A 15,715-nucleotide genomic window follows, 5' to 3' on the forward strand; every position below is an offset into this window, starting at 1 on the left:
TCCAGTAGTTACTTTTTTTAGCAGGAAAATCTGTTTAAGTACTTAACAGGGAGGTAAAAGCAGAGTTCTAAATAAGATCCTGACCTGTGCTGTTCTCACCATGGCTGGGAATCCTCCGTTCTCTCTGTCACTGAAGCCTTCGCTCATGTCGGCCAGGTTGGTCATACTGCCTCCGTGGGTTCCATTCAAGGTGCTATTGTACTGCTCAATGTTTTTAGACACTTCCTGCTGGCTGTCCTGAATCTGGGACAACTTGCTACGAGCCTGCAGGATAGACACACACACACACACACACACACACACACTAAAGTAATAGTACAAAGTATGGATACCAAGCTGCATGGTCTTCCTGAAGTGTTTACAGCAACTACACTGTAAACCCCAATTCAGCTGGGAGATTCAAGTAGTGGTATCTAGCCACGCAGATACGCTTTGAGATATTTTTCTGTCAGATTTCTCCCTTCAACTAAATATAATGGAGCTGAGTGGGATTTTGCTTGTCCTCACAGAGAATATGTACACCTGTATGGAGGTGAATACTGAATACTATGTTAGTGCCTTGCCATTTTTGGAAAGATTTCCCCTGGAGCCTTCATTTTAAACACCTTTGAGGTGGAGGCAAAAAACTCTGAAACAGATATTTCAAAACCTGGACAAATAAAACCAAAAACTTCTTTAGTTCTTTAACTTGAGTCAATGGCTTCAATTCCAAAAATGTAAGCACATTTCTTTCCGCACATGACATTCAAAACATGCACAACTGATTCTGAACTTCAGGGAGGCTGATGATCACTTTGCCTTAATATGGCAGTTTGGAAGATGCTGAGTGGACAGTTTGACTCCAAGTCAATCACACGTCTGTGAAATCAAACTGTCCACTTAGGAAGCAACACTGATTGACAATCAGTTTCACATGCTGTTGTGCAAATGGAACAGACAACAGGTAGAAATTATAGGCAATTAGCAAGATACCCCCAATAAAGGAGTGGTTCTGCAGGTGGTGACCACAGACCACTTCTCAGTTCCCATACTTTCTGGCTGATGTTTTGGTCACTTTTGAATGCTGGCGGTGCTTTCACTCTAGTGGTAGCATGAGACGGGGTCTACAACCCACACAAGTGGCTCAGGTAGTGCAGCTCATCCAGGATGGCACAGCAATGCGAGCTGTGGCCAGAAGGTTTGCTGTGTCTGTCAGCGTAGTGTCCAGAGCATAGAGGCGCTACCAGGAGACAGGCCATTACATCAGGAGACGTGGGGGAGGCCGTAGGAGGGCAACAACCCAGCAGCAGGACCGCTACCTCCGCCTTTGTGCAAGGAGGAACAGGAGGAGCACTGCCAGAGCCCTGCAAAATGACCTCCAGCAGGCCACAAGTGTGCATGTGTCTGCTCAAACGGTCAGAAACAGACTCCATGAGGGCGGTATGAGGGCCCGACGTCCACAGGTGGGGGTTGTGCTTACAGCCCAACACTGTGCAGGACGTTTGGCATTTGCCAGAGAACACCAAGATTGCCAAATTTCGCCATTGGCGCCCTGTGCTCTTCACAGATGAAAGCAGGTTCACACTGAGCACATGTGACAGGCCTGACAGAGTCTGGAGACTCCGTGGAGAACGTTCTGCTGCCTGCAACATCCTCCAGCATGACCGGTTTGACAGCGGGTCAGTAATGGTGTGGGGTGGCATTTCTTTGGGGGGCCGCACAGCCCTCCATGTTCTTGCCAGAGGTAGCCTGACTGCCATTAGGTACCGAGATGAGATCCTCAGACCCCTTGTGAGACCATATGCTGGTGCGGTTGGCCCTGGGTTCCTCCTGATGCAAGACAATGCTAGACCTCATGTGGCTGGAGTGTGTCAGCAGTTCCTGCAAGACGAAGGCATTGATGCACTGCACCCCCGCCCCCCAGCCCTGAATCCAATTGAGCACATCTGGGACATCATGTCTCGCTCCATCCACCAACACCACGTTGCACCACAGACTGTCCAGGAGTTGATGCTTTAGTCCAGGTCTGGGAGGAGATCCCTCAGGAGATCATCCGCCACCTCATCAGGAGCATGCCCAGGCGTTGTAGGGAGGTCATACAGGCCGGTGGAGGCCACACACACTACTGAGCCTCATTTTGACTTGTTTGAAGGACATAACATCAGAGTTGGATCAGCCTGTAGTGTGCTTTTACAATTTTGAGTGTGACTCCAAATCCAGAACTCCATGGATTAATAAATTTAATTTCCTTTGATAATTTTTGTGTTTACGTAGTTGAACGTGCTGACCACATTGGTCAGCACGTTCAACTACGTAAAGAAGTATTTAATAAGAATATGTCATATATTCAGATCTAGGATGTGTTATTTTAGTGTTCCCTTTATTTTATGTCATTTATGTATAGTAAAAAGGTCCAGGGGGTCATGAAAATCAACATGACTTTTCTTGGAAGCCACAACACTGGATAATATTACCGGTGAGCATAAGGAAATGATCAACAGCAGAAACTCTTCAACTCTCCATAGGACCTTATGACTGGAGGAGGGGGCAGAGTATAGAACAGTCGTGTGGTCATTACCTTCAGGAGAATATAATCATATCAGGGCATATCTAATGGATGTTGTGGAGAGAGAATGGAGACTACACCATGCATCAATCACACGCTGCATGCATCTTATGTAAGTTGTAGGTGGTTAAGTGGTGTGTGTGAGATGAGTGGCTGGTAGGAAACAGATGACACAAAACAGCAGCTGGGGCTAAATGAAACCAACAAACACATGCTCGCGCACACCACAAGCACACAGACAGACAGAGCTAAATGCTGTGTTTCAGTTCCTCTAGTGGTACATGAGGACCAAATACTGTCTTCAGTGGCAATAATTAGTAGATTATACAGTGCAATGGTGCCCCCTGTTGACATTTTTCAGACACAGACAAGAACACACACGCACACACACACACACACACACACGCACACGCACACGCACACAAACACACACACACGCACACACGCACACAAACACACACACACACGTCCCATTTCTACCTGGTTGATCTCATCCTGTGTGGCCTTTAGAGACTTGATGATGGTCTCCAGTTGGATCTTGCCAGCAGCAAGGCTCTGCTCCAGCTGGTTCTCCTCCTGCTGCAGCCGGCCCAGGTCAGCCTTTGCCCGGCTAAGCTCTTCCTCCTGGCTCTGCAAGTCCGACTCCTGGGAGTGAATCTGACTCTGGAGGTTCGAGATCTGGAGACAGAAAAAGATCGTGAATCATGAGGATGGGGTTGATTAACACCTGCAAAAGGACAATGGACCCTTGAAATTCATTTTGCACTAGCTGGTAATGGATTGAAGAGACATCCACCACATGACTGACACTTTGCGCTCTTCCCTTTGACACCATCTCAGTTGCCTCTTGGCAATTCTGGCATTTAGTTGAAGAGTAAAACAACTCCCAATTCCAAAATCACCAACATTCACAATAACACATTTTACATACATTTAATGAAGGCCTTTTCATTATCTATGATTCTGCGACAAAACAATTACAATATGTCACAGAGGTAGAAACTTCTACCTTGTCTTCAGTTTCCCCCACATGCCCCAGTTCACTTCCTCTCTCTCACCATCTGGGACTCTTCCTGGCACTTCATCCGGACTTCGTTCAGCATGTCCTCTAATTTATGTTTCTGCTGGTCCATCTCCTCCAGACGGTCCTGGGCGTCTTGTTTCTGAGCCTCCAGCTCCTGCAGACTGGCTGTCTCTCTGTCCAGGTCATTCTGCATCTCCTATCAAGGCCCGAAAAGAGAAGTGGCAAGATAAAGCCAAGCTGTTTAGTGCATTACATACACACTGCACACAAGAGATAAGAGATAAAATAAAAACTTTATTTAACCCAAGCCGGGGAAATTTGGGCATTACAGCAGCATGTGTAGCAGTGGGAAGAAAAATAGCAGCAGAGATAGAGAACATTTAAAAAAAAAAAACACAAAAAAGTAGACTATATATATATGTACATATTATACAAGCAAAATGAAATTTGACCATATAAAAGAAAAATAAGGTATGTAGAAAAAAAAAGTATAAAAAATATGTAAAAACTATTTATTGCCCCAATAGCTGTGGAAAACGAACAATGTAAGCTGCCTTCAGATTAAAAATAATAATTAATAGTGTTACTACTTTTGCACAGAAAATAAAAATATGCAAAACAGTAATATATGTATTTGTATATGTAATATTGCACAAAATGTAAACAGAAAATGTAATATTGCACAAATAGTATGGATATGAGCGTAACTGTCAAACAACATCAACTCAGTCTTATGTTAAGTGATGCTGGAGTTGAATAACCTGACAGCTGTTGGAATGATGGACCTGCAGTAGCGTTCCTTCTTACAGGGTGGATACAGTAGTCTGTTACTAAAGGAGCTGCTAAGGGCCCCCACTGTGTGGGTGGAGGGGTTGTCCATGATTGATGTCAGCTTGGCTAACATCCTCCTCTCACCTACATCCTCAGTGGTGTCCAGAGGGTAGTCCAGGACATAACCAGTCTCTGTCTGTCCCTCCCAACATATTCCAAAGGACCTCAGTCTTCTCAGGAGATGGAGACGACTTTGGCTCTTTCTATACAGGGCATCAGTGTTCGTGGACCAGTCCAGTTTATTGTTTGGGTGAACACCCAGGTATTTATACTCCTCCACGATCTCAATGTCAGATCCCTGGATACGCACTGGTGTAGTCTGTGGTGCTTTCCTGCGCAAGTCTATCACCATCTCCTTGGTCTTGCCGGCATTGATGCGCAGGTGGTTTAGTCCACACCAGTCGACAAAGTTAGTGATGACTTCCCTGTATTCCAAATCTTCCCCTGTGATACACATCCAACAATGGCTGTATCGTCGGAGAACTTCTGGAGGTGGCAGCTGGATGTGTTGTGTCTGAAGTCCAATGTGTGGAGGGTGAAGAGGAAAGGAGAGAGCACAGTACCCTGTGGAGCCCCGGTGCTGCAAACTGCCACATCCGACCCACAGTCGCAAAGCCTCACATACTGCGGTCTGTTGGTGAGGTGGTCGATGGTCCATGCAGCCAGGTGACAGTCTACTCCGGTACTTTCCAGCTTCCCCCTCAGCAGTGATGGCTGGATTGTGTTGAAAGCACTAGAGAGGTCAAAAAACATGACCCTCACAGTGCTCCCAGTGCTCTCCAGGTAGGAAAGAGAGCAATGGAGCAGGTAGATGATAGCGTCTTCCACACCAATGCCTGGTATGCGAACTGTAGGGGGTCCAGCTTGCTGCCCACCAGGTGACGAAGATGGTTGAGTATAATCCTCTCCAGTGTCTTCATCAGGTGGGAAGTTAAGGCTACAGGCCTGAAGTGGTTGGGATCCCTGGGATGCACAGCCTTGGGCACTGGAACCACACAGGAAGTTTTCCACAGGGCAGGAACTCTCTCCAGACTGAGGCTCACATTGAAGATGTCCTGAACGACCCCACAGAGCTGACCTGCACAGTCCCTGAGCAGCCTGGAACTGATGCCATCAGGGCCAGTAGGCTTCCCCATCTTCGTACTCTTGAGCTCCTTCCTCACCCGATCGGTTGTTATGTAGAGGCTGGGTGGGGGACAGGGGGGTGACTTCTGTCAGGTGAGGAGGGGGGCTGGTCCTGAAGTCTGTGATGTGGATTGGAGGGGGGTGAACTGGTGTGAAGACGGAGCTGCTGGTGTCAGGGATGCACTATGGGGAAGGGAGGGGATGCTGAGAGGTAACGCCACCTGGTCTGGGCTCTGGTGGATGGGGGAGGGAACAGGGGTAGAATGAAACCTGTTAAAAAACAGGTTCAGCTCATTTGCCCGTTCCCGGTCTCCAGATTCTGGGCCCCTGCCATTGTCACTGCTGTGACCTGAGATGGTTTTCAGGCCCCTCCAAACTTCTCTGGCGTTGTTCCCCTGCAGGCGCTCCTCTATAGCTCTCCTTACCTTTCCTGTTCTCTCTTTTCAGCTCCCTCTGCACCCTCTTCAACTCAGTTCTGTCCCCAGACTTAAAAACCCTTTTCTTCTCATTCAATAGGGTTTTCAGTTCAGAGGACACCCACGGTTTGTTATTTGGGAAACACTGCACCTTCCTGGTAGGCACAGTGTTGTCCACACAAAAGTTAATGTAGTTCGAGATGCATGTTGTCAAACTGTCAATGTCCTCCCCGTGAGGACTGCACAACACTTCCCAGTCGGTGGTGTCAAAACAGTCCCTCAGTGCCATACTGAACTCCTCTGACCATGTCTTCACACACCTGACGGTTGGCCGTTGTTTACTCACCAAAGGTATGTAAGTAGGTTGTAGATGAACCAGGTTGTGGTCAGATCTGCCCAGTGGGGTGAGGGGTGAAGAGCTATAAGCATCCTTGGTGTTTGCATAGAGTAAGTCCAGTGTTTTATTGTCTCTGGTGTGGCATTTGACACACTGAGTGAAGGTGGGGAGAGTTGAGGACAGGGAAGCGTGGTTGAAATCTCCAGAGATGAGGAGGAAGGCCTGGGGGTGAGATGTCTGCAGCTGTGAGACCCCGTTGTGTAGGAGCTTGCATGTTGCTCCTGCGTCAGCCGAGGGGGGGGGGTGTACACAGTTATCGCGATGACATGCGAGAACTCCCTCGGCAGGTAATACGGCCGGATGCTAACAGCTAGCTGCTCACTGTCTCTTGTACAGCGTTGCCCCTTTACACTGATATGTGCTGGATTACACCATCTCTTGTTCACAAACATGGCTGTGCCTCCACCCTTCCTCTTACCGCACTCTGTCGCTTGCCTGTCCGCTGTCAGCAGATGAAAATAATCCAAAGCGACAGGTGTGTCCGGCTTGAGTTTGTGCAGCCATGTCTCTGTGAAGCACATGAAACTACACTCCCGATACTCCCGCTGCAGTCTGGTAAGCACTGTTAACTTTTCCATCTTATTCGGGAGAGATCATGTTCCCCATAATAAGAGACGTTTTGATGGTTTATACTGTCTTTGCTTGTCCCGGCACTTAACTCCAGCTCTGCATCCCCTTCTCCGTCTCTGTAACTCTGCGGGGATCTCCGGAGACGGAGAAGGGAATGCAGAGCTGGAGTTAAGTGCCGGGACAAGGCATGTTGGTATATGCACGGCAAGGAGTAATCATTATAATAACATAGGTGATTGAAGTGTAATAAATTAATTTAAATTAAGGCAGTCCACATTAAAAGAAGCTATGTGTTTACACTGCAGCTTAGTGACCAGTGATATAACAGTCCTCACCTGCACCTCTACACTCTTATGTCTGATGGCCTCCTCTGTCTCCTTGATGTCCTGTTCAAGAGTGTATTTCTCCCTGACACACACACAGACACACAAAAAAACATATGCACACAAGGGTGCACACCAACACACACAAGCATAAATATGATAACAGAAAAAGAATCAAATACCAAACTAGCAAATCCCTGCTGTGTACACGCAACAACATTTTAGAGTAACAAGACACTGGACTGGGATTCTATCAAATCCACATTGTAACAAATAACAAAAAATCACTGTGCGCTCTAGTGGAGCTGCTAGTGAACCTGATAAAAAAATGGGTGAACCTTTCTGAATTACTTTTGATTAATTATTCTAGCTAATAAACAATTACTTATTTAACAAAATAATTAATCATCAGTGTAATCATCAGTGTAAGCTGCTTCTTATAAAAGTGCACATATTTCTAGAAACGCGTTTTCACTTCCCTTTTTAGAACTGTGCATAGATCAGTAGGAAAAGCTTAATTGGTGGAAAAAAACTTTATATCTGCCCACTCTGTGAGTTCCATAAAGTCACAAAATAAAGGTCTTTTTTGTATGGGAACAACATATTATGTTGCGTGAACAGGTTGAGTGAACAGCATGAATCCACACCCTTGTGTATCTCTCTCACTATGGCTGTATTTAAAGCAGAGCATTTGAATCGAACAGGGTAATTTTCGACCAAACAGTGTGAGTGTGACTGCTTGAATAATACTTTTAAAATTTCCATCTTAAAATAATAGTCAAGTGGCCTATATGAATATTGAAACATGTCTCCTTTTCATACCGGCCATTTAAAGACCCCTTGCTAATGCACTTTCAGTGTAAACGATAGGGGACAAAATCCAATCCTGTGTAAAAATACATTCCACAGTTTATCTCAAGTTAATATGAGAGTCCAGCAGTCTGTGTTGGACAAGGAAAGCGGATATTTTCCAAAGTCACAGTCGTTCTGGTACAAATATCCCCCTTTGTTCCCCCCAAACAGTCTTTCCTTGCTTGCAACAGTTGAGGGACAGTAAGACAAAGAGAATTTTTGAAACAAAATGACCAAAAACGTTCTACTTGATTTGTCTGACACAGATTGCTGAACCTTCATAAGAGCTTCAGATACTTCCAAATAACTTTGGAATGTATTTTTACACAGACTGAGGACTGTAAAGTGTGTCCTCTATCACTTACATTGAAATAGACTTGGGAACTGATCTCTTAAGGTCCAGTATGACAAGGAGAAAATATTGCAGAGAATTACCAAGCAAAATCTGTTTCAATGTTCATATTGGCAACTGAAAGCTTTGTTTTAAGACAGACTTGAAAAAGTGTGCGAATATCATTTAACAAACTCTTAATCTTGACCGCAGGCAACAAGGTGGCAACAATAAGCAAATCTGAACGTATGAAGCCTACTGACAACTATTATGCAAGAAAAGTGGTAGGCATAACATTGATCATCTGTGTGTGTCACAGTAGATTTTACAGAATGCTAGTCCATAGATATTCAGTAGCTGGTGTTTTTACCTGAGAGCATTCCACTGGGTAAAGGCAAGAGTGCTGACGCAGCATGGAGAATAAGTGGTGAACAAACAAAACTTTGATAAAATACACACATCAAAGGAAGAATGGATGGTTGGCTGGATGGATGGATGGAATAAGGAAGAAAGATGGTGGACGAGACAAAGCCAAGATGAATAGTGAAGCTCATTGATATCTGAGGCATGTTTCCTTTTCAAGTGTGCATTTTATCTAAAGAAAACGGTCTCTAGAGCACATACAGAGCTGACTGTATTGGGGTTAGGGTGAGGGTTGTATATAGGGTTAGCTGTCGTCTGGGACACCGAGGGCCTGAATCAACACCCAAAGTCAACTGCCAACTTGACACTTTGGGACATGCTTGGTTCATGAAGAGATCAGATGGCTTGTCCTAATACGTGGCTCAGTCGAGCTTGAATGCTTGCTTGGTTTGTATTTACTTAAAACGGTGGTAGGATTGGAGGCTATTTGAGTTTTAATGTTAGTGTTTTGATAACCGTGTGCGATGGTTAACTTAATGTTAAGCTAACGTTAGCTGGGGCATTCACTCAACCCTGCACGTTTGTATTACGGATAGATTTCTTTTCAAATGTCCTTGGACTGAAGAGGTGCTGTGGGCACGTTGGACAACTTTTCAACAACAACAAGTGGATTGTGCTCTTTTGAAAACATCAGTGGTGAGTTTGAATATATTTTTAATAATAGGGCTGATCTGGAAACTGTGCTGACTTTGTTGCAATCAGTGCTGTTTTAGGACAACTTAATTAAAGTGCTGTGTTTCTTTGGGTGTTCTGCCTGGCCCACCCTGGTCATAATGTTATATTGGTCTCACTGCCTATTGTATCTGCTGTATTTTCCAGCCACCTGTTGTGCTCTGTTAACTAACTCTCTCTCTGGCCTCATACAATGTGTCGTAGTAATGACTGTGCATGTCTGCTTCATGGAAAAAAAGAGCCAGTGCAATCATCTAACTCATAATGGCTTAATGCGTGGTATTTTGAGGTGCTGTGATTCAATTTTTACGCAACCAGTGAACTCTCTTGAACTCATACACATAATTCAGGAAGATACAAACTACAAACATAACATGAAAAAAGTCAAGGAAATGCCTGTCTGTGCTCATCTCAGTATTAAGATAAACCTGTTTTTAATTGAGTTTGTATTGGCAGTTACATACTGTACACTGTGAGATGATGAATTAGGAGGCAGATGTACTTAATGGTTAGGGTGGATTGTGGTGTTTCCCTCTCCTACTGACTGTGTCCTGCCAGAGCAGCTCCCATGAAAACAATAGTGAAGACCACTCTATTACATTTTGAGCAAATCACTTTTAATGCAGAAACATATAAGTTCATCTTTTTTTAGCTCTTAAGTTTGGCTTGATGTTTTTCTCTGTACTTTTGTATGGACGGGCAAAGAAGATTTAGGATCATACTAGTCAAGACATGATGTGGTCCGGGTCACTATCACGATAGAAAATGTTAAAAGCCTGGATGCAGGTGATGGCAATTTATTAGTGAGGGGGTTAATGATATAAGGTTAAATGTGGACAGTGACAGGTTTGTCAAAACTCAAAGAGCTTTGACACAGAACATCACCAAGTACATTCATCATAGAGTGAATGTTAACAAACAGTGAAACTAAAATTAAATAAAGCTCATCTTGTAAATGTTGAGGCAATTATTACTTTGCAAAACATCTACAAATGGCTACATTGTTGTTACTACATTATGTTTTGGCTAAATGAGATGTCCTGCAAATTAAAGCTCCACTGGAAGCAATACCGCTACCAATGTGATACTCTGACTCAATTCAGTTTTATTTATATAGCACCTAATCACAACAGAAGTTGTCTCAGGACACTTTCCATATAGAGCAGGTACAGACCAAACTCTTTATCTACAGAGACCCCACAATTCCCTCATGAGCAAGCACTTGGCAGCATTGGCTGATGCTTAAAATCAAATAATTTTGATGTAATCTTCCAATTACTTTCAGTGCTGTCTAGTTATCTAAATGCCGCCAGTAATATTGATTGTTACCTCTGCAACTGGGCTATCTCCTGGCTGATGTCATCCAACTCTTTGATGCCAGTGAATTCCCCTGAACCCACTGAACTTGAGCTGTCCTGTAGAGAGAGACAGGCAGACAGAGAGAGAAAAGGGGGGAGACAAAAAAGATAACAGGTTGGCAAAGTAAACGTATTTGTTGAAGAAAGTGGTATGAAGATGATGAAATGGTACCAACTGAGTCATGGCAGACCAGGCCAAAGGAAGGAGCAGTAGGAAAAGAGAGGATAGGAGAGAAACCAGAGCTCAATAAGAGGAGTAACACAGAGGTGTAATCAGTAGGTGGGGGCTGGGTCAATCACCAACAAGTGGGGAAGTGTCACCACCACTGACAAACTGCCAAGAGAGGAAAGATTCAGGATTTTGCTACTTAATTAGAGAACAAAAGTTGGTGGTTGTTGGTGGTGGTGGTTGTTGGCGACACTTATCCAAGAATGTGGAGACATTTCCTGACAGAAACAAATAAATAAAAATCTCAAAACGAGCTGTTCCTTTATTAAATAGGGGTACTGGTTGCACTTATCAAAAGTACACAGGGCGCTCTTGATTTGATTTAAATGATTTATACCAGAGCAACAAACAACCACTATCATAATATTGCAGTCACTTTGACAAAAATAGCAATTTTAAAAGAAGCTAAAAGTGATCTTGAATCGTCCCTTGTTCACCAGACAGTTGACAGGGTGAAATAATGTCACTGCACTATACTGGAATGGAGAGAACAATCTTGCAAATGCTTTCCAGTAATCAGCCGAACAGTCAGCAACTGCAAGCATTTATAGGTTTATACACTGTCGGTCCATGTTACCTACCCACAACTTGAACATTCTAGCCTGAGAGAGGAGGAAGAGGGGAAAGGTAGAAACATCAGTAGTAAAATACAACCAAGATGAAGAGAGAGCAGTGGGCAGTAAATATCTTTGATTTAATTAACTTACCTGTCCTCAATTTGGCCTTTTTCATGTCTATTTTAAAGCCCTCTCGCACCAAATAAGCAGATTTGGCATATTGGGAAATCGGTACAGCTCAAGAACACAATGTATGGCAGAGCACAGGAGAGAAAAAGAATTACTGACTCACCCGTCTCATCTCAGATAGAGCAGCCATCTCTGATCCCACTGGGGTCATGTATCCTGACATACTCTGCAGCCATGGAGACATTACATGGTTAATGACAATGATAATCAAAAAGTGAAACAGTCACACTATTCCCTTTCAAAAGAGCAACTTTCTAAACATTTTGGAAAAGTTATTAGCAGTTCCTTGTTCTTTTTCTGTGTTATCTAATATGCCTTAAAGTCAAGATTAAAAAGTTCACAATGTAAGTTAATGGTCATATGATCATACTGACGATGTGGAAAAAGTTTAACCAACATTTGTTTGGAGCCCTGCATGATAAGAGACTAACTGAAGAAAATTTGAATCTTGCTATCTTTATGCAGCTTTTACACTTTGATACACATACACTTTTATGAAATAACACTAACCCTCTGGGAAGAAGTGCAGAGGTGGTATTTCATACAGAAAATGACATGTAACGAATCAGTGTGGCTACTGCTTTACCCATCATTATAAGTAATCATGAAGGGATAGTAATATTTACAAAGATCTAATAATAAGGTATTATATTAAGCAGATATGCTGATATTAATGACATGAGGGTATCCTGGGGGTGACTGTTGGTACTGTGGGAAGGACAACATCTGAACAAGACTGGGGGTACTGTTGAGCAATAGAAAGACTGCTTTGAGGAAGACCAGAACCCAACCAACATGTCTTCTATAGAGGAGTCAGAGTTTGAAAACTCAGGGGAAGCCTCAACCACATCCCTAGCAGAGCTCTCTGGGGAAGTCAAGAAGCTCCTTGGTGGCAAGATGTCAGGTGTGGATGAGATCCGCCCCGAGATGCTGAAGGCTCTGGACATTGTTGGCAGACACAACACTGAACAGTGTGTGTGAAATGGCAGACAGGAGTGGTGGTTCCAATTTTGAAAAGCATAGACCGGTATCTGCTCCAAATATCAGGGTATCACACTGCTCGGCTTCCCCAGGAAACTTTGGGATTGCAGAGCCTCAAATGCAGGAGGAGCAATGCAAATTTCCTCAAGGCCAAAAATGATGTTCAAATATTCCTTCTAACACACAGGTTTGAACCATTCAAATATCCATTTTTGCATATTATGTCCATAAGAGGGCGAACAATGCAATGAGGGACATACCACTTGTTCATTATTTCAACATAGACATGTCTTTTAAAAGATCTACATTCCTACACATCACAACATAAACAAATAAAATAATGTCCTACACTGTGTTGTTGAATTATTTTCTTGCATCAGCTTGACACACGTCATTTTCAATCAATGAAAGTGACGTCCTGATCATTAGTAGTGTAGATATGATAACTAAACAGACAGATGCATTTATTGTTCATGTCACTCCACATGACTAGATGCTATGATGATATGTTTCCTGTAATTTATCATATCATTGTAGTTTTACTATAACCATTCTATAGTCATATCGGGAAGCCAGTAAATGCCTGCATTTATATAGCACTTTATCCAAACAGCTGTTCAACTTGCCTCTCAATCACACACACATACATAAACACACACATTCAAACACGCATGCATACACATACATGCACACACACATTTACACACACACGCAAACACAAGCACTCATGCACACACACACGCGCAGACACCCACACACACACCAATGGCAGTGAACATGAGGTGCTGCGAATTGAACCACCCACGCTGTGATCAGTGGATGACCCACTCTACTTCCTGACTCCATGAGATACACATGCATCACTCAACTCTAGTAAGCATGCACTGTTTGTGTGTGGGGGACCTACTGGTACAGGAGTGCCTCTCTCAGAGGGGGGGATCATGTCAGCAGTCAGAGCCTGTGGAGGGTCAATGCCCTTGCAGACTTTCTGCTGGATGAGGTGCATTGCAAGGGCAAACTGCTCCCTGGTCAGCTTACCTATCTGCCTTGTGTCTGCCAAAGCCCTGGAGAGAAGAGCAGACAGACAACAGAGACACAACTATACTGAGCAGACTGCCCACACCACCGAGCAGAACAGGACTGACAAAAACCAAAAGGAGAATAAACTCCTGAATAAGGAAAGGATTGCACTGTCAAGAGATCAAGACAAAAACATTCACAGTGTTTCTTACTTTACTATCTACTATTTAAAGAGATTTTTTCAATTTATCAGATAAGACATTAACATTACAGAGTCAGATCAGTCTCGATATGAATGAATGCACACAGAGACATTCACAAATTCACTTTGGGATTTATATATAAATGACTCTCTCCACATCTCAACAATAAGTATGTATAATGTATATGTATAATGGCCAGAAAAGTGTTTTTGCAGAATATTATTATGTCACTGTGATGATGACCTTTGACCTTCTTCATATTATCCAAAAAAACATTTCTGTAAGGGTTATGGCCAAAAACGTGTTTTGTGAGGGCACATTGATCTTAATATATCATCAGTTCATTCTTGTGCCAAATTTGAAGATATTCCTACAAGACATTGCTGAGATATGGCTTTCATGAGAATAGGACAGACAGCTGATGGAATGTATGTATGTAGGGACAGAAGGACAAGCTGAAAACACAATGCCTCTGGTCATGGCTGTCACTGGTGGAAGCATAATAAAACAGTATATGTTAACTGTCCAGCATGAGACACGACCGGAAGGCTAGCTGAGTCCCTACCATATATGAGCAAGGACATTCTGAGAAAGTCCAGACTGCATGAAGATCTCCTTTACTTCGTGTCCACTGACAAAACCGTCCAGATCAGCATCAGTCTTCAGGAAGATGTCGTCATAGCGACCACGGTCTGAAACTGGGACCACCCAGGTCACCGAATGCTGAGACAGAGAGAGATGCATATGTTGTAACTTTCTGTATTTCTGAATCAGAACCAGTCTTGATAAAGCCTTTTCATGCTAGTGTTCTACAAAGGAGCATATTTTACTTTTTGCACTTGTACAGAGATCTATTCTCAGTCAATATGGTTCTTATTCTTGTCAGGATATCATTTGCCAGGATGACAGACAACAGTCACAACCCAGAGTAATGAACCTCAATGAAAAAGAACTGTAAAACATTTTTTTTAATTTGGAAGTTACAAAGACCTAAGGAGTGCTATGGTAAACTGTGTCTTAGTATTGCAGGAAGCAATTAACTGAATGAAAACCAATTTAAAAAAAACCTTATCAATAATTACTAATCAAGTATCAAGGAATAGGTAGATGACAGTTTGTATTAGTTTGGTTACCTGCCCACTGTGTGTACAGTGTTATGTTACCAACCCAGGCTTGAGTCTGTATGTGCGTGTGTGTGTGTGTGTGTGTGTATTAGTGTCTATAGTGTGTGTTACCTGTCCAGACTTGAGTGTGTGTTTTGGAGACAGGCTGCCAGTGCTGTTGAGTGAGTTCATGCTGCCATGGGAGGGTGTGGAGCGCAGTGAGTCTTTTGGTGGTGGAGGGCTTGCAGGCAGTCCAGGAACAGAGCTGGCAACTGAGCCCAGACTCTTCTTTCTCTTAGACGGAGGGACGAGGGCAGCAGGGAGGAGTGCAGGGACAGGCTCCTTCTCCAGGGCTCGGTATACCAGGTGCATGGCCTGAGGGGCCACATCTTGATATCAATACATACTTACTGGCTGCATATATAGCTTTTATAAAACAAATTATGTCCCAAACCCGTTATCTGCAGTCAGTACAGACACAAGTCCTAATACCATTTATCTGCCAGTTCTGAGGCAGATCAAATTTATTATATTTGGATTTTTGTCAAAATAGTACACCTGCACAG

The 15,715-nt window shown here is 43.6% G+C and overlaps 1 protein-coding gene across 2 annotated transcripts in view; it reads right to left on the reverse strand.

Annotated features, from left to right (window-relative positions):
* The window catches only part of LOC121605050 (epidermal growth factor receptor substrate 15-like 1), a 53,019-nt gene that overhangs the window by 25,493 nt on the left and 11,811 nt on the right, over window positions 1-15,715 (reverse strand). Inside the window, exons 9-17 of one of the 2 annotated variants that reach the window (XM_041934786.1) lie at window positions 15,282-15,524; window positions 14,612-14,769; window positions 13,731-13,887; window positions 11,946-12,008; window positions 10,839-10,924; window positions 7,244-7,316; window positions 3,604-3,765; window positions 3,026-3,223; window positions 85-264 (exon numbers count right to left, since the gene is read on the reverse strand). In XM_041934786.1, the coding sequence (XP_041790720.1) occupies window positions 85-264; window positions 3,026-3,223; window positions 3,604-3,765; window positions 7,244-7,316; window positions 10,839-10,924; window positions 11,946-12,008; window positions 13,731-13,887; window positions 14,612-14,769; window positions 15,282-15,524 (1,320 nt within the window). The remainder of the gene's footprint in view (window positions 1-84; window positions 265-3,025; window positions 3,224-3,603; window positions 3,766-7,243; window positions 7,317-10,838; window positions 10,925-11,945; window positions 12,009-13,730; window positions 13,888-14,611; window positions 14,770-15,281; window positions 15,525-15,715) is intronic. The other variant, XM_041934785.1, reaches the window with a different exon arrangement.

The sequence above is a fragment of the Chelmon rostratus genome, chromosome 4 (genome assembly GCF_017976325.1).
Source record: "Chelmon rostratus isolate fCheRos1 chromosome 4, fCheRos1.pri, whole genome shotgun sequence".
NCBI lineage: Eukaryota > Metazoa > Chordata > Actinopteri > Chaetodontiformes > Chaetodontidae > Chelmon > Chelmon rostratus.